General features: G+C 42.0%; 1 protein-coding gene across 9 annotated transcripts; it reads left to right on the plus strand.

Annotated features, from left to right (window-relative positions):
- Nucleotides 1-1402: 1402 nt before the first annotated feature.
- On the plus strand, nucleotides 1403-25069 carry nudt13 (nudix (nucleoside diphosphate linked moiety X)-type motif 13). 9 transcript variants are annotated; one of them, XM_072282671.1, is made up of 12 exons: nucleotides 1403-2799; nucleotides 3457-3625; nucleotides 3750-3882; nucleotides 4228-4321; nucleotides 4430-4589; nucleotides 7464-7603; nucleotides 8740-8847; nucleotides 12246-12352; nucleotides 18634-18759; nucleotides 19804-19915; nucleotides 20590-20744; nucleotides 23461-25067. In XM_072282671.1, exons 5-12 carry the CDS (start codon nucleotides 4507-4509, stop codon nucleotides 23638-23640), a joined length of 1011 nt encoding a protein of 336 aa, XP_072138772.1. In that variant the 5' UTR covers nucleotides 1403-2799; nucleotides 3457-3625; nucleotides 3750-3882; nucleotides 4228-4321; nucleotides 4430-4506; the 3' UTR covers nucleotides 23641-25067. The 9 variants fall into 9 exon arrangements, with proteins under 9 accessions (XP_072138772.1, XP_072138770.1, XP_072138767.1 ...); XM_072282669.1 differs by lacking the exon at nucleotides 4228-4321 and having other exon boundaries at nucleotides 1403-1709; nucleotides 2624-2799; XM_072282666.1 differs by lacking the exon at nucleotides 4228-4321 and having other exon boundaries at nucleotides 3457-3642.
- The last annotated feature ends 1409 nt before the right edge of the window (nucleotides 25070-26478 follow it).

Genomic DNA, 26478 nt, shown 5'->3' on the forward strand with positions numbered 1-26478 from the left:
CTATTGACATCAATGGATCTGGGGTTGAGAGGGTGAACAGCTTAAATTCCTCGAGGGGCATACATAGATAGCACCGAGAATCTCACGTGGTCTGTACATACCGGCTGTGTGGCGAAAAAAACACAACAGCGCCTCTTTCACCTCAGACGGTTGAAGAAGTTTGGTGTGGGCCCCCAAATCCTAAAAACTTTCTACAGGGGGCACAATTGAGAGTATCCTGACTGGCTGCATCACTGCCTGGTATGAGAACTGTACTTCCCTCAATCGCAGGACTCTGCAGAGTGGTGCGCACAGCTCAGCGCATTTGTGTATGTGAACTTCCCATGATTCAGGACATTTACAAAGACAGGTGTTTAAAAAGGGCCCGAAGGATCATTGTGGACCCGAGTCACCCCAACCACAAACTGTACTAGCTGCTACCATCCGGGAAATGGCATAAAAGCCAGGACCAACAGGCTCCGGAACAGCTTCTTCCACCAAGCCATCAGACTGATTAATTCACGCTGATACAGTTGTATTTCTATGTTATATTGGCTGTCCTGTTGTACATACTATTTATTACAAAATAATATAAATTGCACATTTAGACGGAGATGTAACATAAAGATTTTTACTCCTCGTGCATGTAAAGGATTTAAGTAATAAAGTCAACTTAATTTTTTTTGTTGTTCTGAGGTGACCGTATGGAATTTGCAGAATCTACCTTACGGGCAATTGCAGTCTTTTGGATGAGAAATAAAACGCAGGTTCTGCCTGCTCCCTTGGGGATGCCAAAGATTTATTGATGCCATTGTGATAATTAGACAGATATTCCTTTGGATGAAAAGTTACTGACCTGAAAATATAATTATGTTTCTTTCCCCTTAGTGAATATTTCCAGCACTTTGTTTTCTTTTTAGAGTACCAGTATTTGCAAGTTTTGCTTATAGACAGCCATTCTCTAAACCTCGGCCAATAACATATCTGATCAAGAGCATAAGCTGCTTGTGGGAGCTTGTTGCGCACAAATTGTCTGTCATCATTGAAGTATTACCACAGGCAGTATATAGTAGCATTCTTGTTTTGAGTTAATAGGTTGAAGGAGATTGCAGCACAGAAAACTTTCAAAGTGCTGGTGAAAAGATGGTGTGTGTGTGTGTGTGTGTGTGTGTGTGTGTGTGTGTGTGTGTGTGTGTGTGTGTGTGTGTGTGTGTGTGTGTGTGTGTGTGTGTGTGTGTGTGTGTGTGTGTGTGTGTGTGTTGGGGGGGCGGAGGCGATATGTTGCTGAAATTGTTATAAGGCAGCCACAACCACAGTTCAAAACTACGTGCTTTGGGGTGTGACGAGTGTTAAATAAATATGAAAATAAAGCAACCTTGCGGAAGCAGAATTTTTCTATTCAATGACCCTCTGGTCACTGATGAGAAACATTGGCTCAGTGTCTCTGCACTTTGATCTGATCGGTATTTCCAGGACTCTATGATTTTATTGATATGATTTTCTTCTCTATCACTGCGTCGACAATATCATCTCTGACCGTGCTTGTCTCATAGTATCGAACTTTGCGTTAAGTAACGTTAATTGGAAATCTTCCGGGCTGTTTCAGCAGCCTCGCCTCTGGAGGTCACTTCTCGATCCGCGGGCGGGAGCCGAGGAGGCCATCTTGCCGCTGCTTCCGTCTTGTCGGTAGTCAGTCAGCCGGACCGGGCTTGCCGGGGTGACGGTAAAAGGTGGGGTAGCTGTAGAATCGGCGGGGTCCCACTTGGCGGTTTGTGAACATGACCCTCGGTGGAGCAGGACTCCGCTGTTACAAACGCCACGTCGTAAAGTAATTTGGAGTAGGATTAGGCCACCCGACTCTCAGAACCTGCTCCGCCTCCACTGGGAGCTTGGCCGATCCTTGACTTCAGCTCCAATTCTCGCCCTGATTTTCGCGTGTTCCCCTCCTCTCGCCCTGAAGTCCTATATCCCCTTCTCAGCTTTGACACCCCTACCCGTTTCTCCTCCCACCTTCCCCTATGATGGCATGGCGGAGAAGCCTCGATGGGCGGAATGGTCTAATTCTGCTCATATGTGTTATGGTTTAACATATACTTTCAGCTGTCCCACCATCACCCAGTGCCCCCTCTCGCCATGCTGTCCATGCCCCGTGCCGCCCCTACTGCCACCCTGAGCCCATGTCACCTTTAATATCTAGCAATCAATTGACCTCCGAGTACATTTTATGACTCCACAGCCTTTTGGAGTACAACATTTTATGAAAATTCTGCTCATCTTAACCCTTAACAGCCTGCTCTTTATTCTGAGACCGTGATCCATGCTCCTAGATTCCAATCCCCTCTGCAACTGGCTACTTTACACGATAGCAGATTGCTCAAACCCTACGTACATCTCAAGTACAATATACAGGCCATCCCAATGTTGCGGCAGCGTCTGTTGCTGTGCCCTGCTCCCCCGTGGCAGAAGATGCCTTAACCAGAAATCGATATACAGGGTAGCTGGTCTCCCAAATGCTCGCTTCTGTGTATGGGCTGACATGAGTCAGGAGTTGCAACCTGGGAAGATTATGTATGTCTGACTTGTGTTTTCTATGTTTATGCTTTAATTTGGCCATTGGTAGCCATTTATCCATTTGCTGCCCTAGATGAACAGCACATTCATTATTGGAGGATATAGGACTGCAAAGTGATTGACTGCAGTTGGCAAGGACTTGGACCAATGAGCTGTTGTTGTCTGACTCCAGTTACCATAGTAGATATGGCAGAGCCTGAAGACTGGGACCTACTCAAGGAGTCACAGAAAAGTACAGCACAGAAACAGGTTCTTTGGCCCATCTACTCTGCTGAACCATTTAAAACTGCCTACTCCGATAACTTACACCCGGACCATACCCTCTATCCATGTACCCATCCAAATTTCTTTTAAACATTGAAATCGAGCTTGCATGCACCACTTAACACTCGTACAGTTCACACTCTCACAATCCTCTTGAGTGAAAAAAATCATGAATTCATTGCGGTTCTGCATATTCTGCAGGCCATCCCAAGCAACACAATGCAAAATCTGGTCATCCCCACAGTGGAAGCAGTGTTCTGGACAGAATATCAGGTGTAAGCCATTAAGAACGGTTACAGTACAACAAGGATGACCATTTTGGTATTGCCTAATCAATGGAACTACAGATCACAAATTACGCCAGCTACAACCTGAGAAACACACGAAAAATGTTTAGCCATAAACAGAGTCTGTGTGGACTCTGGATAACTTGACTTGAGTTATATCCTCTAAGCCCCAATCTCTTTATGCTGACATTCTACAGCTTTCTTTTCTCACTTTCCTACTGTAATTATTAAAAGTAATGAGTTTGAGCAACACCACAGTACAAAATTGTTACTTCTGAAGATTGACAAATCATTTTAGAATCAAGTTTTAATTCTTTTACATATATAACTGTGTCCTTTGCACTTATTTATGCAGAATTGCTGCAGCAACAGCCCTGGTACAAATCTGACAAAGTGATAAAGCCACTATCCTCTATTTGTGCCTACCTGCTATGGACATGGAAATTGCAGTACGTGCTTCATTTCTATTACTGTCAATCCGACTCCTTGAAGTACATGACATTAAATGATGGTGTAACCGGGAGGTATGCTTCCACAGCCGGTAGGAATAATTTAAACCTGTTCTGTTGTAATGCAGCAACAACAAACATGAAAACCACGAAAATGAAGCATAGGTGCTTTTTTAAATTTTTTATCTTTTTTATTTAGCGATAAAGCACAGTAACAGGTCAGCACTACCCCCAATACACCCACTGAACAATTAACCTACTAACCCATACATCTTTGGAATGTGAGAGGAAACCAGAGCATCTGGAGGAGACCCATGTGGCCGCAGGGAAAGGTATGAACTCCTTACAAACATTGGCAGAATTGAATGCAGATCCCTGGCGCTATGATAGCGTTGAGCTAACCGCTATGCTACCATGCATTCAAAGGTTCTGATTTGCTTAGTGTATGTCAGCAAGTATCCAAGAAATCCAAAGTGTTTTATTTTTGTGTTTAAACCATGTAGGTGTTTGTGGCAAGACCTGTATTTATTACCTTTTAAGATTATGGCGATGAGCCAAATGCTTGAACTACTTCTGCCTGTCTGGTGAAGATACTCTTTTAGTGTTGCTTATGGATTTGCAGAATTTACATCCCAGAACTATATTCATTATTTGGTTTTAAATTTGTACCAACATAGTTTCATTAAGACATGGGTGCTGGTGCGCACATTGGAAACTTAGTGATTAACTTCATTTTGGAGTTCTTGTTCTGAACTGAGCCACCAAAGGGAGGTGAGATTTTATCTTGTAATTCCCTCACCCTGCTTTACTGTGTTCTCTTATTTAATGTGTGCAGGTTTGGTTGTACTTGGGGTATAACTGGTTTCTCTTTCCTGTCAGATTACCTTGCTCTTGAGGTGACCAGAGGTCGACACAGTTAGTTAGATACTACAAGCTGGACTTGAAAACAAGCAGTGATGCATCTCTTTTTGAGTAATTTCATCAAACCAGCCTCTCAGTTATCCTACAGAATGGCTTCAAATTATGTTAGTCGGATCCGGTGAGTTTTGTGTTGTGCGTCTAATCACTTATATTAGGTGTTCTATTCTTTTGTCCTCTTCGTGTTTGAGAGGAGTCAGTGGTGAACGGGGTGGTGTCCCATATTTTATATGGATTCCCATATCAAATTAGAACTGCTAAAACTATGGGATCAAGAATATAATTGCCAATTTCAAGGGATTTCCATTTGCACACTTGAAAATCTCTCTCTATTTCCCAGGCCAAGTTTTAATTTGTGTCATGAAAGTGTGGCGTTTGCATGTTGTCTCTATGACCTCATGGATTTCCGCTGAGTGTTCTGTTTTCCTCCCTCAATCCAAAGACATACCAGAAGTTTAATAAGCTACTGTAGATTAACTTTAGTGTAGGTGGATGGCGAAAAAATCAAAGAGAAGTTGATGGATATGTGTAAAAGAACATACTGAATAAGAACTTGTAGAACATTGAAAGGCCTAGATAGAGTGGGCGTAGAAAGGATGTTCCCAATAGTGGGACAGTCTAGAACCAGAGGGCACAGCCTCGTTTTCGAATGATGTCTCTTTAGAACAGAGGTGAAGAGGAATTTCTCTAGCCAGAGGTTAATCTGTGGGATTCATTGCCATAGACTATTGTGGAGGCTAAGTTATTGGGTATATTTAAAGCAGAGGTTGATAGGTTCTTGATTATTAAGGGTGTCAAAGGTTATGGGGAGAAGACAGAAGAATGGGAATGAGAGGGAAAATAAATAGAATGGCAGAGCATGATCAAAGGGCTGAATGCCAGATTTTTTTTATGTCTTATGGTCTGATAAATTGCAAGAATATCATTCTCCTGGGAGTCAGTATAGATCTGTTGTTCCGCTTGGCTTCCTACATTGCCATGAGCAAAGAAGGAAAAATCTCTTCTTACTATAAATTGTTACTGATTTCCATACAGTTTCAGACAAGACATTTAAGTCTTCTGAAAACAAATTTAATCGCAGTCATTCTAAAAATTTAACTGTTGTTGCCAGATGAAATATAATTGGACTGATCTGTTGCTTCACTGTAAATTGGTTATCTTGAAGAATTGTTGAGGACAAAATTGCTAAACTATTTTCCTGAGTTTACAATATTTATCACAAGTATATTACACAGCGGATTCAATGTAAACTGGAAAAAAAACCTGTATCTGTCACTTCTTTTATATCTTCCTGATTACTTGAGTAAGGAGAAAAGAATATTTTCATTTCTATAGCACCTTTCACAAACACAGAACATCCTCCCTCCCTACTTGGGGAACATTGTTCTGATTATCTGTCACCTTGGCTGTATAGGCACATTCTCTACATTCAACCCCAAAAGACCTGGTTCAAATTTTTACTCCTAGATTCTCCAGAAACTAAATAATGTCTCCAGTTATCCTTAATATCTTGAAAACTTCTAATAAGTCATGCCTTAGCCATACAAACCATGAAAACTTTCAGGGCGAACAAATTAGGATATAAACACCTACAATGGTTGTTACATAGGCTTATGTACAACATTTTGGACCAGTGGAAATGGTCCAGAAGAGTTATATGGAAACTATTATTACCATTTTTCTTAACAACTAATACCATTACTTAGCCTAATAGATTAGAATTACCACAGTACATAATTATCTATTTAAGTGTCTATTTTGCTTTTATATCATCTCAATGTGTACTTAAGAATGTATAAATAATTATAGTTTTATACATATAAAAAAATGGAAAAGGTTGTATGTATGAAAAAAGTACATGATATTTGTGAATTCCTTATCCAAATAAAAATAAAATTTAAAAAAAAAAGAAAACTTTCAGGGCAGAAATGGTTAATACAAAAGGCATAATTTTAATGTGATTGGCAGAAAGTACAGTGTCCCCCCTTTGGAAGTTTTCATATTTTAATGTTTTACAACATTGAATCATAGTGGATTTAATGTGAGTGTTTTTGACATTAATCAACAGAGAAAGACTCTTTCATGTCAAAGTGAATGTGACTTCTAAAACTAATTTGCTGCGCCAGTGATGATTTGTTGTGTCATATTAAAGGGGGATGAACACATGCAATTAATTATCATCAAAGTTGCTGGTGTATGCAGCAGGCCTGGCAGCATCTCTAGGAAGAGGTACAGTCAACGTTTCAGACCGAGACCCTTCATCAGGAATACTGACGAAGGGTCTCGGCCCGAAACGTCGACTGTACCTCTTCCTAGAGATGCTGCCTGGCCTGCTGCGTTCACCAGCAACTTCGATGTGTGTTGCTTGAATTTCCAGCATCTGCAGAATTCCTCGTGTTTGCAATCAATTATTTTGTGTTTTATATTTGTAATTAATTTAGATGACTTTTTAGAGATCTGTTTTCACTTTGACACAGAAGATTCTTTTCTGTTAATCAGTGTCAAAAATGCCAAATTAAATCCACTGTGATTCAATGTTGTAAAACAATTGAACATGGTAACTTCTAAGGGGGGTGGATACTTTTTATAGGCACTATATAGGGTGAATTCAGAGTTTTTTTCCCCACAGCAACACACTTCCAAGGTAGTGGTAGAAGCATATACATTAGGGGCATTTAAGAAACTTAGATAGCCTTATGGATGATAGAAAAATTGAGAGATATGAAGGAGGGGAAGTTGGGATTAATCTTGGAGGAGGTTAAAAGGCCAGCTAACATTGTGAGCCAAAGGGCCTGTACGGTGCTGTACTGTTCTGTGTTCTAAAAATGATTGTTACACAGTACAACAGAGAGCTTTGGGGTCTATTAAGAATCTGATGGACTGTATATTTTCTAATTCATATCACTGAACATGGAGGAAATTATGTAGATCACATTTATAAGAAAAATAACCTTTCTCTAAAACTAATCTTTCTTTTATTTTAATTATATTGCAGCTACCTATGTGACCTGAAGGAGGACGATGAAGCCTGCCGGAAGGCCCTGAGCTCTGGAACTTTCCTGCTCTTTCATGGTCTCTCACCTCTTTTGCAGAGGATTGAGAACAAGTACATAGCACCATTTGTTACAGCCTCAGGTAGAAATACTGGAGAAAAAGTAGCCACTTAGGGGCTTTGTTAATCTTCTATTACCTTTTTAGAAACTGGAAGTAGATTAGCCAGGGTCTCTGAAAGAATGAGTTCAACGTAAGAAATCAGTCACATCTCTTTAAATCAAAACTTTTCAAAAAATTATTGTTTTATCATGTTCTGAAGAGGAAGCCTTCCTTCCAAGTCCTACTCTGACACTAATTGTAATATTGTCTTCTTTTGTGGATGTACAATTTATTTCATTGACTGTAATTACTTTAAAGAAGTACTTCCAAACAGTTCTCGTGTCCATTTAGTAGTGGTGTAGGTCAATGGCAGAGTAGTCAAAAGATCATGCACAAATTATTGTAAACTGTAATGTGCTGTATGAACATCTTATGTCACAGTGACCATTATGACAGGATACTCACTAACTAACAACCCTTTGCACTTTGTAACACAGGAACATAGGAGAAGAAAAACCCCGGTTTGCTTTTCAATGATGATGTGACTTTCCTGTGACTTATCCACATACCAGTCCCAGTATAGGACCATAAGACCGGAAGACATTGGAGCAGAATTAGGCTAATCGGCCCATTGAGTCTGCTGCACCATTTGGTCATGGCTGATTTATTATCCCTCTCAACTCCGTAACCTTTGATGCCCTTACAGATCAAGAACATATTAATCTCCACTTTAAATATACTTAGTGCCTTGTCCTCCACAGCTGTGTGTGACAATGAATTACACCAAATCACCACATTCTGGCTAAAGAATTTCTCCTTATCTTTATTCTAAGGAGACATCCTTCTATTGTGAGGCTGTGCCCTCTGGATCAACACTCTTCCACTATTGGAAACATGCAAAGCTTTGGCAAATATTAATGACAAAGCAACATTTATTGTTTGCATGTAAGTGTCAGATATAAATGATTCTGATGTGTAGCTGAAGGGAGAGGAGGTACTGTAAGTGCATTTGCTCACAGTATGTATTAATGTGGGGTGAAGAACATATTTTAATTTTCTGTATTGTTATGCCTGTCATAGTATGCTTTCAGAATGTTATTTAATTGCAATTGCAGAATTCTGAAAACTTGTTTATGTGAGCATAGAAAAGAAATTGATGTTTTAAGTTTTTGTTCCAGAGCTGAATGGAATTCTTAAGAAGCTGGGCCAGACAGAAAAATGGATGGAGGAATCAGTTCTAACTGGTTGTACAGAAAGTCTTGTGCCACAGTTTGCACTAGATTTAGGTGAGATTGATATTAAGCTCTGTATCTAAATTAATGAAACTATCTTACCAAAAGTACCTGGACTATACCTCATCCCATCCAGCTACTTGTATACCTAGACTATACCCCGTCCCACCCCGCTACTTGTATACCTGGACTATACCCCGTCCCACCCCGCTACTTGTATACCTGGATTATACCTCGTCCCACCCTGCTACTTGTAATTACGCCATTCCCTTCTCTCAATTCCTCTGTCTCCACCGCATCTACTCTCAGTATGAAGCTTTTCATTCTAGACCAAAGGAGAGGTCCTCCTTTTTCAAAGAAAGGGGCTTCCGTTCCTCCACCATCAACACTGCCCTCAACCGCATCTCTTCCATTTCACATACATCTGCTCTTACCCCATCCTCCTGCCACGCTACCAGGGATAGGGTTCCTCTTGTTCTCACCTACCACCCCACCAGCCTCCGCGTCCAGCACATATTTCTCTGAAACTTCTGCCACCTCCAGCTGGATCCCACAACCAAAATCATCTTTCTCTCCCCACCCCCACTTTTTGCTTTCCGCAGAGGTCGCTCCCTACGTGACTCTCTTATCCATTCGTCCCTCCCCGCTGATCTCCCTCCTGGCACTTATCCTTGCAAGCGGAACAAGTGCTTCATCTGCCCCTACACCTCCTCCCTCACTACCATTCAGGGGCCCAAACAGGTGAGGCGACACTTCATCTGAGAGTCTGTCGGGGTCATATACTGTGGTGGGTGCTCCCGGTGTGGCCTCTTGTATATGGTAGGACCCGACGTAGACTGCGAGACTGCTTCACCGAGCATCTATGCTCTGCACACCAAAATAAGTGGGATCTCCCAGTGGCCATCCATTTTAATTCCACTTCCCATCGCATTCTGATATGTCCATCCATGGCCCCCTCCACTGTTGGGATAAGGCCACACTTAGGTTGGAGGAACAACACCTTATATTTTGTTTGGGTAGCCTCCACCCTGATGGTATGAACAGCGATTTCTCAAACTTCCAGTAATGCCTCCACCCCCTCCCCGCTTCACCATTTCCCATCCCCTTGTCCCTCTCTCATGTTATCTCCTTGCCCACCCATCACCTCTCTCTGGTGCTCCTCCCCCCACCCCCTCCTTCCTTCCATGGTCATCTGTCTCTTTCGCCTATCAACTTTCTAGCTCTTTGCTTCATCCCTCCCCCTCCAATTTTCACCTGTTGTCTGGCATTTCTCTCTCCTCTCCCTCTACCTTACAAATCTTATCCTCAGCTTTTTTTCTCCAGTCCTGCCTAAAGGTTTTGGTCTGAAATGTTGCCCGTTTATTTTTCCATAGATGCTGCCAGGCCTGCTGAGTTCCTCCAGCATTTTGTGTGTTACCAGAAGTAATATTTTGTATGCCTTTGCTAGACTGTTAATCACAGTTTAATGTATCTAAACATTTATTTTGTGAAATACATTTTATGGACTTCCCTGTATAAATCATGATAATTTTTACAATATACTTTCCCTGAAATGAGATGGTATTAATCAGTTTGTTTACTTCAAACTTTTTTTATATTTGCGTTCTTACATCTAATGTCTCAGGACATTACAAAGCATGATATAGCCTATAAGTTATCTCCCCTCTGTATTCAGTGTTATAAATAATATTGGGTGAGATTAGAACTAGAGGTCATTGGTTAAGGGAGGAAGGTGAAATTTTGAAAGGGAACATGAGGGGGAACAAGCTGCTAGCAGAAGTGGTGGATGCAGGTTTGATTTCAGCATTTAAGGGAAGATTATGTAAGTACATGGTTGGGAGGGGTTTGGAGGTCATGGTCCAGATGCAGGTCAAAAGGACTAGGCAAAGTAATAGTTTGGCACAGGCTAGATGGGCTGAAGGGGCTGTTTCTGTGCTGTAATGTTCCATGAAACCTGGCAGCCTACAAGCACCCATAGCAGCTTAATGATAAAGAAAAGCTCATCTGTATTTATGATGATGGTTGGAGAATAGTGTTAACCTGGAATTGTGTCTTCTTCTAGATGCCTGCAACCTTGTTGTGTCTCCATTTAAGTACACATATTACTTGAACAGGTAGTAGAAGCGTATGCAATCATAATTTTCAAATAGGAATTGGATAAATGCTTAGAACCAATGACAGTACTTTGGAGAAAGAGCTGGAATGTGACTGATCAGGTATTTCTGATAGGTGACAGAGGATTTGTGTTATATTATTTTTTGATTCTGTGGTGGGATGTGATCTCATTTCTAGGTTATTATAGGTGCTGTAGCAATTTAAGGTCCTAAGACAGTAAGACATTGGAGTAGAATTAGGCCATTTGTCCCATTGAGTCTGCTCTGCCATTGGATCATGGCTGATTGATTATACTGTACCTCTCAATCCCATTCTTCTCCCCGTAACCTTTGATGCTCTTACTAATCAAGAACCTAAATGCTATCTTATTTTATCTGAGTTGTGAATTGAGAGAGGTTTGGGAATGTGTACAGGCTAAATGAGTGGGTGAGGATGAGTAGATGGAATATAATGTGAAAAAATTATAGTCATCATTGATGTTTGGCTTTTTTAAAGAGAAAAGCAGAGTAGTCCTCAAGAAGGGTCTCGGCCTGAAACGTTGACTGTTTATTCATTTCCATAGGTGCTGCCTGACCTCTTGTGTTTCATATGTGTTGCTCTGGATTTCCAGCATCTGCAGAATCTCTTGTATTCAGGAATTGATAGTTGTTCATTTTTTGGCAGATTTGTGTGGTGTTGGAGAGAGTCTTTGTATGTGAATCATGGAAAGTTAATATGCAGGCACAGCAAGTGTTTGGAAAGCAAACAGTATTAAGATTTATTGCATTAAGATTTAAATATAGTGGTAAATATAACTAATTACAATTATATAAGTCTCTGATGAGACTGCACCAGGAATGTCATGCACTGGTCTGGTTTTCCTATTGGAAGAAGGATATGATTATCAGAGAGGGAGTGCAATAAAGGTTCACCATATTTATTTCTGGAATGGCAGTTTTGTCTTATCAGAAAGTATTATGCAGACGAGGCCAAATACTCTAGAATTTACAAAAAATGAGAGGTGATTTAATTGAAAAGTACAAAATTCTCATGAGATTTGATAGGGCTGATGTACAGATGAGATTTCTGCTGACTGGTGTATCAGGGATCACAGTCTCAAAGTGAGGCATAGTCATTCAGGACTGACAGTGGAAGAAATGTCCTAGGAAGGGCTGTGCAGGCTCATTCACGGAGTATATTCAAGGCAGAGGTTGACACATTTTGGAATCAAGGGATATGGGCTTAGTGCAGGAAAGTTATAATGATTGTTGAGTGGTGGAGTAGGAACAAGGAGCCAAATAGCATTCTCCTGATATCTTATAATCAGACCATGTTTCAATTTGTGCTTTTAAATTAAGGACAAACTGAAAAGGCCGGAGCAGAAATGCTACTAAAGGGAAGGTTTGTAGAATTTCGGAAAGCCTTCTTCCTTGTGGAAGGAAAGGATTCAACTCTGCTATCCCAGGTAAGACAAAAGTTTTGGCAAATTTTGAAGATAAATATTGCTTCCATGCAAGTGTCAGATCTAGATGTTTCTGATGTGTGGCTGAAACGAGAGGGTATGATGGTGGGCTGGAGGGAGAGGAGGTAAATGCACCTACACACTGTGTGTATTAATGTGGGGTGAGGAGGGCTGTTATGTAGGTAATATATTTTAATTTTCTCTGGTTCTTATGCCTCTCATAGATTGCTTTCAGAACTTTATGTTACTGCATCCGCAGAATATTGCAGTTTTAATTTCAGGCTAGGCTCTGGTCTTGGACGTTCTAAAGTGGGCTTTTCTTGCACGTTCAAGTTCAAGTGAAGTTACTACATACATGTATATAACATATGAAACTATATAATAATAATAATAATAAAGCATCCGTTAGTCTTGCAAGACCATGGATCTGCACCTGGAAAGTCTTTACTCTTCAAGGCGCAGGCCTGGGCAAGGTTGTATGGAAGACAGGCAGTTGCCCATGCTGCAAGTCTCCCCTCTCCATGACATCGATGTTGTCCAAGGGAAGGGCAAGGGCCAATACAGCTTGGCACCAGTGTCATTGCAGAGCACTATGTGGTTAAGTGCCTTGCTCAAGGACACAACACGCTGCCTCGGCTGAGGCTCGAACTCATGACCTTCAATTCGCTAGTCCAATGCCTTAACCACTTGGCCACATTATAATGTATATAGAAATAAGACAATCTTTCTTTGAACCAGGATGTAAAGCACAGTAGTACACATAACACATGATAACTTATGAAGGTAAGGATAAAATCTACAGATGAATGACACATAAATAACGAACTGAAGTACATTCATATTGAATATTGGAAGGTACGGAACAGATTAATCAGTGAACACGATGTGGCTGAGAGTTTAGTAGCCTAATGGCCTGGGGGAAGAAACTGTTTCTCATCTTGACAGCTCTTGTTTTAATATATCCTAATGCTGGAATTAACATTACAGATAAGTGATCTAAGAGTCCAACATGGAGTTGAGGGACTACTTTATAGGCACCGGGTATGTTAGTGCAAACCAGGTCTATTGTCACAGCAGGCAGTGAAGAAAGCTAATGGCATGCTGGCCTTCATAACAAGGGGAATTGAGTATAAGAGCAAAGAGGTCTTTCTGCAGCTGTACAGGGCCCTGGTGAGACCACACCTGGAGTACTGTGTGCAGTTTTGGTCTCCAAATTTGAGGAAGGACATTCTTGCTATTGAGGGAGTGCAGTGTAGGTTCACAAGGTTAATTCCCGGGATGGCGGGACTGTCATATATCGAAAGTTTAGAGCAACTGGGCTTGTATACTCTGGAATTTAGAAGGCTGAGAGGGTATCTTATTGAAGCATATAAGATTATTAAGGGATTGGACATGCTGCAGGCAGGAAGCATGTTCCCGCTGATGCGTGAGTCCAGAACCAGAGGCCACAGTTTAAGAATTAGGGGTAGGCCATTTAGAACGGAGTTGAGGAAAAACTTTTTCACCCAGAGAGTGGTGGATATATGGAATGCACTGCCCCAGAAGGCTGTGGAGGCCAAGTCTCTGGATGCTTTCAAAAAAGAGATGGATAGAGCTCTTAAAGATAGCGGAATCAAAGGTTATGAGGATAAGGCAGGAACTGGATACTGATTGTGGATGATCAGCCATTATCACAGTGAATGGCGGTGCTGGCTCGAAGGGCCGAATGGCCTACTCCTGCACTTATTGTCTATTGTCTATTGTATTCTGGTTCAGAAGCAGGAGTTCTTTTACTCAGCCACATGCGTATCCCATATTGATTCATGGTAACTTAACAAGTCAGTTTATTTAATGAAGTATTTTTAATACAACTGCTAATTGCATTTAGCAATTTATCTTTTTACCCCAACATAAAAATATAAATAACTTACATTGACAATATTAAAAAATTATAAATCAATGATATTGAACATAATAGTGAAATGAATTGACTTCTGGCCAGAAGTTTATTTTTAATTCAAGTCAAGTACATTTATTATCAAATAATGTATAAATTATATACACAAAATAAACTGCAGATGCTGTGATCAAAGCAACACTTTCAGTACGCTGGATGAACTCAGCAGGTCGGGCAGCATCAGTTAGAAACGATGAGTCGACGTTTCGGGCCGGAACCCTTCGTCAGGTCTGAAGAATGAAAGATGGGGAAGGATTTGAAGAATGCTTGTAGCTTCAGTTGAAAGACCAGTAATTTGAAAGACAAAGGGGTGGGGGAGGGGAAGCATTGACGTCATAGCTCTTGAAAACAATGGGTAGTAGAAGAAGGAGGCGGAACCATGAGGGAGGTGATAGGCAGCTGGGGGAGGGGAAGAGTGACATAGGGATAGGGGAAGGGAGGGGGAGGGAATTACCGGAAGTTGGAGAATTCTATGTTCATACCAAGGGCCTGGAGACTACCTAGATGGTATATGAGGTGTTGCTCCTCCAACCTGAGTGTAGCCTCATCATGGCAGTAGAGGAGGCCATGTATGGAGATATCTGAATGGGAGTGGGAAACAGAGTTGAAGTGGATGGCACCGGAAGATCCTGTCTGTTGTGGCGGACGGAGTGGAGGTGCTCGACGAAGCGGTCCCCCAATCTGCGTCGGGTTTCACCGATGTAGAGGAGGCCGCACCGGGAGCACCGGATGCAATAGATGACCCCAACAGACTCACAAGTGAAGTGTTGTCTCACCTGGAAGGATTGTTTGGGGCCCTGAATGGTGGCAAGAGAGGAGGTGTAGGGACAGGTGTAGCACTTACACTTACAGGGATAAGTGCCGGGTGGGAGATCAGTGGGGATGGACGTGCGGATAAGGGAGTCGCGGAGGGACCGATCCCTGCGGAAAGTGGAGAGGGGTAGAGAGGGAAAAATGTGCTTAGTGGTGGGGTCCTGTTGAAGGTGGCGGAAGTAGTGGAGGATAATATGCTGGATCCGGAGGCTAGTGGGGTGGTAGGTAAGGACAAGGGGAACTCTGTCCCTGTTGTGGTTGCGGGAGGATGGGGTGAGGGCCGTAGTGCGAGAAATGGGGGAGATGCGGGTAAGGGCGTCCTTGACGACGGTAGAAGGGAAACCATGATCCTTGAAGAAAGAGGACATTTGAGATGTCCTGGAACGGAAAGCCTCATCCTCGGAGCAGATGTGATGGAGACGGAGAAACTGGGAATAGGGAATGGCATTTTTGCATGTGGCGGGGTGGGAAGAGGTATAGTCGAGATAGTTATGAGAGTCAGTGGGCTTGTAGAAGATGTCAGTGGAAAGTCTGTCTCCAGAGATGGAGACCGAGACATCGAGAAAGGAGAGAGAAGTGTCCGAGATAGAGGAAGTGATATATTGAATTTGAGGGCTGGGTGGAAGTTTGAAGTAAAGTCGATGAAATTGACGAGCTCAGCATGGGTGCAGGAAGCAGCACCAATGTAGTCTTCAATGTACCGAAGGAAAAGTTGGGGAGCAGTACCAGAATAGGTTTGGAGCACAGACTGTTCCACATAACCAACGAAGAGGCAGGCGTAGCTGGGTCCCATGCGAGTTCCCATAATAGACATGGGAGTATATAATAGAATGAAGCACTCGATCTCTTCATCTCCAACTGTCGGCGAGACATCAACCGTCTCAACTTCACCACTCCTCTCTCCTGTTCCAACCTCACTCCCTCTGAATGCACTGCCCTCCACTCTCTCCGCACTAATCCCAACCTCACTATCAAACCTGCTGATAAAGGTGGTGCCATAGTAGTCTGACGGATGGACCTCTACCTCACTGAGGCAAAACGGCAGCTGACACCTCCTCTTACTTACCACTGGAACTGGACCCCACCAAAAAACATCAAACCATTATCTCCCGCACCATCACCACCCTTATCAACTCCAGAGACCTTCCATCCTCAGCCGCTAATCTCATTTTTCCCACACCCCGTACCGCTTGGTTTTACCTCCTCCCAAAGATACACAAGCCTAACTGTTCTGGTAGGCCCATAGTTTCTGCCTGCTCCTGTCCCACCGAACTTGTAACTGCCTACCTGGACTCCATTTTGTCACCCATAGTTTAGTCTCTCCCCACCTACATCCGGGATACATCCCATGCCCTCCACCTCTTCAATAACTTCCAATTCCCCGGTCCCAACCACTACATTTTTACTATGGATGTCCAGTCCTTATACACCTCCATTCCCCATCCAGAAGGCCTCAAAGCCCTCCGCTACTTCCTGGATAATAGACCTCACCAGTTCCCCCCCACCACTGCCCTCCTCCAGTTGGCGGAACTGGTTCTCACACTTAATAACTTCTCTTTTTGCTCTTCCCACTTCCTTCAGACTAAGGGTGTAGCTATGGGAACTCGCATGGGACCCAGCTACGCCTGCCTCTTCGTTGGTTATGTGGAACAGTCTGTGCTCCAAACCTATTCTGGTACTGCTCCCCAACTTTTCCTTCGGTACATTGAAAACTACATTGGTGCTGCTTCCTGCACCCATGCTGAGCTTGTCAATTTCATCGACTTTACTTCAAGCTTCCACCCAGCCCTCAAATTCAATATATCACTTCCTCTATCTCGGACACTTCTCTCCCCTTTCTCGATGTCTCGGTCTCCATCTCTGGAGACAGACTTTCCACTGACATCTTCTACAAGCCCACTGACTCTCATAATTACCTCCACTATACTTCATCCCACCCCGCCAAATGCAAAAATGCCATTCCCTATTCCCAGTTCCTCCGTCTCCGCCGCATCTGCTCCGTGGATGAGGCTTTCCATTCCAGGACGTCTCAAATGTCCTCTTTCTTTAAGGATCGTGGTTTCCCTTCTACCGTCATCAAGGATGCCCTCACCCGCATCTCCTCCATTTCCTGCACTTCGGCCCTCACCCCATCCTCCCGCAACCACATCAGGGACAGAGTTCTCCTTGTCCTTACCTACCACCCCACCAGCCTCCAGATCCAGCATATTATCCTCCGCTACTTCTGCCACCTTCAACAGGACCCCACCACTAAGCACATCTTTCCCTCTCCACCCCTCTCCGCTTTCCGCAGGGATCGGTCCCTCTGCGACTCCCTTATCCGCACGTCCATCCCCACTGATCTCCCACCTGGCACTTATCCCTGTAAGTGTAAGTGCTACACCTGTCCCTACACCTCCTTTCTTGCCACCATTCAGAGCCCTAAACAGTCCTTCCAGGTGAGACAACACTTCACTTGTGAGTCTGTTGGGGTCATCTATTGCATCCGGTGCTCCCGGTGCGGCCTCCTCTACATCAGTGAAACCCGACGCAGATTGGGGGACCGCTTCGTCGAGCACCTCCACTCCGTCCGCCACAACAGACAGGATCTCCTGGTAGCCACCCACTTCAACTCTGTTTCCCATTCCCATTCAGATATCTCCATACATGGCCTCCTCTACTGCCATGATGAGGCTATACTCAGGTTGGAGGAGCAACACCTCATATACTGTCTAGGTAGTCTCCAGCCCCTTGGTATGAACATAGAATTCTTCAACATCCGGTAATTCCCTCCCCCTCCCTTCCTCTATCCCTATTTCAATCTACCCCCTCCCCCAGCTCCCTCATGGTTCTGCCTCCTTCTTCTACTACCCATTGTTTTCAAGGGCTATGATGTCAATGCTTCCCCTCCCCCACCCCTTTGTCTTTCAAATTACTGGTCCTTCAACTGAAGCTACAAGCATTCTTCAAATCCTTCCCCATCTTTCATTCTTCAGTCCTGATGAAGGGTTCCGGCCCGAAACGTCGACTCAATGTTTCTGACTAATGCTGCCCGACCTGCTGAGTTCATCCAGCGTACTGAAAGTGTTGTATAAAGTATATAACCTTGAGATTAACTTGCAGAATTCTGGGAAATTCTGTTGTACTGTATATCTTTCCTTGGTTTACAGTGCTGGCCACTGCAATTAGATAGTGATAAAAAAGCATCTTGGCCTGAAACACCAACTCTTTATTACTCTCCATAGATCAGTGGTCCCCAACCTTTTTAATGCCGTGGACCTGTAACATTAACAGAGGGGGTCCGTGGACTCCTGCTTTAGCGCCCCTGCAATAGATGCTGTCTAACTTGCTGAATTCCTCCAGCATTTTGTGTGTCTTACTCTGGATATCCGGCAGCTGCAGACTCTTGTATTTGTGACAAAAGATTGCTCTGTTTCTATGAGTTTAAATTTATGATCAATCTCCTCAGATTTGTATTCTGAATTTTCACTGAGCTTATATTTCAGGTCAGACTATCTATGGGGAATGTGAGTCACAATAATGTGATGTATTTTAGGCTCAGGCCCTTCTCCGTTGGCACAGCACACATCTCTACTGTGGTAGAACTGGACAACCAACGCAGAAAAATATATCCGGCAGTAAACGTGTCTGTGGCACAGATGAAGTAATCTATTATCCACAGGTAGTCGTTGTGGATGATTCTGATATGCACTCAGCTCGCTTTATATGATGTTCCTTTTGTAAGGTCTACCTACCGAAGGAAAGATATTCTTTGATTGAGATTCAGCAGCCTGATTCCTGGGATGTGATTTACCTTTCTGTTACATGAGGCTACGTTAAGCAGACTGGATGTACTGTATTGAATTTAAGTGATCGCATTGAAATACATAAAATTCTCATGGGGCCCGACAGAATGTTTCAAACAACTGATCCAAGAGGATACTGTAAATACGTCTATAAGCTCCTGTAGGCAGTCTAGGAATTTGCAAGTAGGAAGTTAGAGAAACATAGCACTGTAAAACAATTGTTGAATGACACAGTGCAACATGTTGGTGCATTTAAATGTATTTTAATATGTTTTACATTATCCAGTATCTGTGGAGATATTCTCTTTCATTATTCCGGATAGTAGAGATTTACTGTGCTTCTACCCACTATGTCTATTTGCTGTCACTCTATACTCATTTCCTCTAAACTAATTTTATTTCCCAGGCTCTGCACTAATGGCATTTGTAATACAACCCTTGGGCATGGAAGAAGATCCAAGATGAAATGGAGAGAGCAAAATAAATAGATAAGAAGTGCAAACAGGGGTTTTCATAAAAGTTTCAGGAATAGATGTGGATACATCTTGTTTAAATTCATTAGTCATAACACGTTGCTCTTGAAGATGAAGGGTGTAAACACTGAGAAATGGAATTGTATATTTTGAGTGCCAAAGCTGAGTACTCAGACTATAAATTCTTCCCACTCTGCTGTAAAAATCTCACCCACAAAATAGTATCACCATCTCTACCAGTGTGATATTCTATCACTTTCCAGCGTTATTCTCTAATCAATTGGGCTCCCATCATATTGAACCATTTTATAGCAGTTAATGGCAAACATCTCCAGGAATCAGAGTAACTCAGGTTAGCAGAGGCACATCCACTACTTTAAATATGCATTGCAAATGTTTTAAACTATTTTTAAATGCTAAGTTATTCCTGCAATTCTTCATTAACAGATGTCTCCTGTGGTTATCATGTTGGTATCCAATGGAACACATTGCCTGCTGGCACGTCAAAAGGGATTTCCTCCTGGAATGTATAGTGCACTGGCTGGATTCTGCAACATTGGTAATCAAATCTTCTTACAGTAACAGATTACATGCAGTGCAAGATTATAGACAGAATTTAGCTTTTGCTGCGAAATATATTGTTTTGAAGTATTTCTAATAACAGATTACTATACCAGCAATAGACATCCATGATGACTGCATCCTAGTGTGGCAATGTCTTGCCTTTATTTAACTTTACTGACAGCACATTTGAACTGGTGAACTATGGGCACAGATCTGTATCCTGTATCAATTTTATATTTACTGCCATTCGGCTCAAGCTGTCTACTGTGTTACTTGCTTCCATATCTTGTAGTAGAGTGTTCTATATTCTAAACATTTTTGGGTGAAAAACCTAGCCTATTTAGCCTATCCCAACATGTATATCTTTTCATTTCTGGTGATATCCATCTGAATGTTTTTGTACATTTTTTAGTGTCTCTATATCTTCTCATTTATATAAAACTATAGTTGTGCATAGCACACCAAGTGCAATCCAGTAGCCCTAGTAGTTCTGTAAGCAAAGTGTGATTGAGACAAGTCAAAGTCCATTTTCATCCTGTGCAGAAATAACCCAGCCAACTGATGGGCAATCCCACAGCCACCATTAACCATTGATTGGTTTCTCGCTCTTTCAAACTGACTTGCAGCAAATTTCTTCTTTCTATTTCTCGTTTCTTTTGCCTTTCCCAGGAGAGACAGTGGAAGAGGCTGTGCATCGAGAAGTGGCGGAAGAAGTCGGTTTGGATGTGTCCTCACTGTCGTATTCTGCATCCCAACACTGGCCCTTTCCCAGTAGTTCTCTGATGATTGGGTGCCATGCAATGGTGCAGCCAAAGCAGAACAAGGTAAGATAAGTTTTGGAGAGCCAAAAAATAAGGACCATGCTTCTGAAATTTAGCACCCTGATAACTTTGAAATCTACAAGGAGAGGGAGACCAAAAAAATGACCACAACAAAAATGTGGAAATGTGTACTGTTATGGTTTACTTTGTAAGTTGTTTCAAGTCATTTCAACTTTTCCTGTTTAGTCTGCAGAATAAGACAGCTTCCAACATGGCTTTGCCTGTGGTGCTTTGTAACTATATCTCTCTCTCCCTCTGTCCCTCCCCCTCCATCCATCCATCCATCCATCCCATAGGATGATGATGTTTCCTTTCAGTCAGTTAGTGGCGTTGACCCTACTCCTCAGAAAGGAACACTGTGTGCGTGAATGGATTTTAGGTGAGTAGGGGGTTGCACAGGTCCAGACCCACCCTCTCGACATCCCCTCCCGGATCCAGCTGCATGGTGGGGTCCAAGATGGCTGGGGAAAGTTCTGTTGCAGTGAATGGCCAGACCAAGCTTCGATGCAAGGGATGCCCTTTCCGCACTTCACGGCACGTGTTTGCCAGATGGCCGTTGACCTTACGAGAGGGTTCATCTGTCCTTTGACAGGTCTTGTTTTTCATCCTGCAGGGTGTCTAGCCACTCTCCTCACCAGGCAAGCCTGGTGGGGGAGCCGGTTTAGTTACCGACCACCCGACCATGCGACCATGCGACAGGTAGTACTGGGTTACATGGTACCAGTAGCACTCAGGCGAGTGACCTGACCTTTGTAACTAGCCCCAAGAAGATAACAAGAAATGCCCAGTTGATGCTATGTACTCTTCTGTTTGTGGCAAAGGTTGTGACTCCATTATATTCCTATTGCAAGAAACCAAGCTAGGAAGAACTCACCACATGAGGATGTTTTGGATGGATCCAATACACAGCACATTGCTTTGAAACTCCGATCCATTTTGCATTTTTAGTCAAGAGGTCTTGCTACTGAGTTCTGTCATTGCCATCACTTACGTCAAATCTTCAAATCTCAATGTATTTCACAATTCTTTATAAGAGAATGGAAACACTTCCATGTTTATAATGCCTTTCAATGAACTCTGAAATTACTAAGTACTTCATAATCATTGAGGTACTAATAACGTGTAATAAATTTTGAAGTTTAGAAAAATCCAACAAGCAGATAGAACAGTGAATTGCAGGCCATTTTATAACCTTTTTTGCAATTTATTTTAATGATGCTAGTGGATGGATGCATATTAGACTAGGACATCCTAGATGCTGCCTGACTTACTGAGTTCCTCCATCATTTTATGTGTGTGTGTGTTGCTCTGGATTTCCAGCATCTGTAGAATCTCTTGTGGTCAATAAAAACCCTCTTTTTCAAACTAGTGCCATGAAATCTTGTTAATTTGGGAGTATGGACAGGACCTGATTTCTGAATGACAGAAATTCTGTGACAGCAGTGGACAACCTAGTAATTTTGCTTAATTCTCTAGCATGGGATTTAAAGGCACTGCTTTCTGCTTCAAGAGTGACAGTCATAGAAAAGTACAGTACAGGAACAGGCCCTTCAGCCCATCTAGTCCATGCCAAATCATTTAAAATGCCTACTCCCATCGACCTGCACTGGGACCATAACCATCCATACACTTACCATCCATGTATCTATTCAAACTTCTCTTAATAGTTGAAATTGAGCTCAGATGCACCACTTGTGGTGGCAGCTCATTCCTGGCATTTTTCCTGTCAATTATTCTTTTTTTTAATGTGAGGAGTGAGTAATCTTCACTTTTGGCAGGCATTGTATAAATTGGGTAATGGAGAATAAAATGGGATTAGTGATTAATAGTTGGAGCAACCCAGGGGGTTTTGCCTCCATGCTGTGTGACACTGTTTATGCATAACCTGGACTGTGTGTGGAATAAACCTCGTTCTACCATATACGTTCTACATTTTCCAAACTCAAATGAGCATTCTGAGCTGCAAAGACTGCCAATCAAACATAGAATTTATGTTGAAAAGTTGGCCTTTGTGATTAATGTGATTAACACTTGGCATTGACAGGAAAGCCACAAGAGAGAGAAAAAGATTTTTTCCAGTGTATTCAGTCTCTTTTATCTTTGTTTTCTCAGTGTGTGCATTTCTGGCAGGGCCAAACTTTTATTAACAGCTACCGTTCACATTTCTCTTGCATTATCTAATATTCTATAAATCCTGCACTGAGATTTTATTTACAAGCTCTTCCATATATGATGATGATTAATTAGAGAAACTTGTACAGAAAACTGACTGGCAGTTCGTTCTTTACAAATAGGACAAATATGGTATAATTAACCTTTAAAGAGAAATGTTTTCCCCTCTTTTAACAGTCATAACTACCGTTTTGTAACTCAGTCATTAGTGATTAATATGGCCAAGTCGCACAGCTACATATCAACTAACTACTTTACAGTCCGTCATACACTATAAATTTTCTTGTGAAATGCACACAAAATGCCGATGAAGGGTTTTGGCCCAAGATGTTGGCTGTTATTCCCTTTCATAGATGTTGCTTGACTAGCTAAGTTCCTTCAGCATTTTGTGTGTGTTGCTGTAGATTTCCAGCATTTGCAAAATCTCTTGTGTTTATAAATTTTCCTGTATCTTATTAACTCAAGACAAGTTGTATTTGACAAAAGTATTTGTTGCTACTGCCACTGTAATTTCCAAATATTGACAAGCATTTTGTTATGGCTTCAGATTGAGCTCAACCACTCTGAGCTTGAGGATGCCCGCTGGTTCGATGCTGCAGAGATAGAGGAACCTTTAAAGCAGAAGCAGGTACCAAGCAAGAAAGAAATGGGTGAGATTGCGTTCTGGATCCCACCGCCCCAGGCTTTAGCACATCATCTAATCAAAGAATGGATGCAAAGGCACTAGCAGTCTTGAAATCTTGCAGATAATCAACTATTGGGATTGAATGGTGCACAGGTGCTGTTTCTTTGCACCATGTGTGATAGTTTATACAGTTCATGTACTAATGAGGCAATTACAAAGAACAACTGCATTACATCAGACTATTTTCCACATTAAAGACCTTTATAAAGGGAGATATAATCAAGAATGCTTGTGTCCACTGGAGCTCCAGACAAATGAAGGAACAAGTAATTATTGTGGTGTATTCCTAATTATAAATGACAATCTCTGGCATTCAACCAGTGTTTCTGCTTTAAAGGGCTCACCCTAAGATTCAAAGGATTTGATTTCATTTAAACCTAATTTTGATTACAAAAAATAATTTTAAGCCTTTCTTTGTGGAAAATTCTTTTCAGTTTTGGAGATCCCCCTCCCATTTTTGATAGCCTGTATCAACTATTCCAAAAAAACCTCAGGGCTCATGTAAAATAAATCTTCACATCAACAGAAGTATCCCTGTTGAAGCATTTTGAAACAAAGTTTCAGTTAATCCTGTTCATTGTTAATCTGATTCATTAAAACATTTTACTTATGCTAATAAAGTCTCTCTATTTTAAGTACTCCTAAACTAATTTATGATAATGATTACCATGAGAAATTGAGGATTACTGTAAATAGACTTTGATGAATGATACATTTTTAATGTTAATTACAGAGCTATTTCCTTACAGTTTTGTGCCCTATGAGTAATTTCTTATCACTAACAATGTCAAAAGGACCTCATAGCAATTTGTTTTTTTCACTTCATCTAAAGTTTGAATAAGTAAGGGATTAAACAACCCCAAGGCCGACACAAAGCCCTTCTGTTTGTCTTGTATAACTAGACAGTATTTAGTGTTTAAAATGATGAGTGCATAGAATTCACAGTACACAGTGTGTCACAACTGTCAGGGTTCTTTCTACGCCCCAGTTACTGTACAAAAACAGTAATGAATTGAAATGGAATCATTTACTATTGACTGATGATATAAGGTGAATGATGAGAAACAAAAGTGGAAAATGCTGGAAATACTCGGTATGTCAAGGTTCATCTGTGGGGAGAGAAACAGTAAAAAGGTTTGTAAAGCTGTTTGACAAACCCCTTCCCCCTCTCTCCTTGCAGTTTTCACCCTCTCATGTCCATCTACCACTGCAGGCTTACAAGCTTCTATTGACTCCTTTTAAGTTCTGACAAGGAGTCTGAAACATTGATGCTGTGTCTCTCTCCACAGATACAGCCTGACATACTGAGTGTTCCAGTAATTTCCATTTTTGTTTTAGATTTTCAGCATCTGCAGTGTTTTTTTTATTTTACATTGCAAGCTTGCAGGTAAAGGAAATGTGTGCTACAAATGAACAGAGCTATGTGGTATTTATGTGGAATATTTGGAATTATAACAAACTGTTGCAAAATTTATTGTCTAGTATCTTGTACTTTTAATGGTACAGGAGGCCATTCAACTCTAGGCTAGCTTCTAGACAGGCAGCACCTACAGTCCTATTCCCTCTCTCATTTCCCTCTGTCACATGCATATAATTTCATAATGTCACAAAAGAATGTGCAAACTCTGCATCGGCAGTGCCCATGATCAGGAACAAATCCACTCAATTGGAGCTGTTAATTATGCCATCGAGTTAGGTAGGTAATAAAAATTATGTCTTTGTAGGGGAATGCAACAGAAATACTTATATTATTTTACACTTATTCTTATTTCTTATGTTGGTGCAATCAGTGAAGGGAAAGGTAAGTGTATCCCAGACTTCATGATTGTGACGACGTGAGGATCTGATGTCAACAAAGGAATGGTGGGGTGGGGGGATGGAACACAAAGGAAAAGAGGGAACAGGGTTAGCTATGGAGTTGCAGTAGATTACAGAGGAAGAGCTGCAAAACGTGGGCGAAATTTGAAAGAAAGGTGTGGATTTCAAAATAGGTGAATTATTGCAAAACTGTTCAACCCATGACTTAATATCACTTCGATTCTCCTCTTATCTCAGGGCCTTGGAAATGTTTCTTTTTTATACATTTATCCTTTTTGATAATGTGGTATGCAGAAGAAAATCTTTTCGTACCAATTATTAAACGTGATTTTTCGTTACCAAGCCAGGTTAGAAATAGTTTCTTCACATAATTTTGAACATCTTTTAAAATAAAATGTCTCCTAAATCATTTCCATTCCAAGCAAAATGATCTTACTTAGCTTTAAAACGCTCTCTCCGCCAGAGAAAGCAGGATCTCCCAGTGGCCACACATTTTAATTCCACATCCCATTCCCATTCTGACATGCCTATCCACGGCCCCCTCTACTGTAAAGATGAAGCCACACTCAGGTTGGAGGAACAACACCTTATATTCCGTCTGGGTAGCCTCCAACCTGATGGCATGAACATTGACTTCTCTAACTTCCACTAATGCCCCACCTCCCCCTCGTACCCCATCTGTTATTTATATACACACATTCTTTCTCTCACTCTCCTTTTTCTCCCTCTGTCCCTCTGACTATACCCCTTGCCCATCCTCTGGGTTTCCCTCCTTCTCACTTTTTCCTTCTCCCTGGGCCTCCTGTCCCATGATCCTCCCATATCCCCTTTGCCAATCACCTGTCCAGCTCTTGGCTCCATCCCTCCCCCTCCTGTCTTCTCCTATCATTTTGGATCTCTCCCTCCCCCTCCCACTTTCAAATCTCTTACTAACTCTTCCTTCAGTTAGTCCTGACGAAGGGTCTCGGCCCAAAACGTCGACTGTACCTCTTCCTAGAGATGCTGCCTGGCCTGCTGCATTCACCAGCAACTTTGATGTGTGCTACTTAGTTTTACTTGTCT

Source organism: Mobula birostris, chromosome 18 (genome assembly GCF_030028105.1).
Source record: "Mobula birostris isolate sMobBir1 chromosome 18, sMobBir1.hap1, whole genome shotgun sequence".
Taxonomy (NCBI): Eukaryota; Metazoa; Chordata; class Chondrichthyes; order Myliobatiformes; family Myliobatidae; genus Mobula; species Mobula birostris.

Coding starts and splice junctions, on each gene's coding strand:
- nudt13 (XM_072282666.1), top strand. CDS start 4,507: ATGCATCTCTTTTTGAGTAATTTCATCAAACCAGCCTCTCAGTTATCC. Junction 7,604..8,739: donor ACCATTTGTTACAGCCTCAG/GTAGAAATACTG, acceptor TTTTTGTTCCAG/AGCTGAATGGAATTCTTAAG. Junction 12,353..18,633: donor ATTCAACTCTGCTATCCCAG/GTAAGACAAAAG, acceptor GATGTATTTTAG/GCTCAGGCCCTTCTCCGTTG.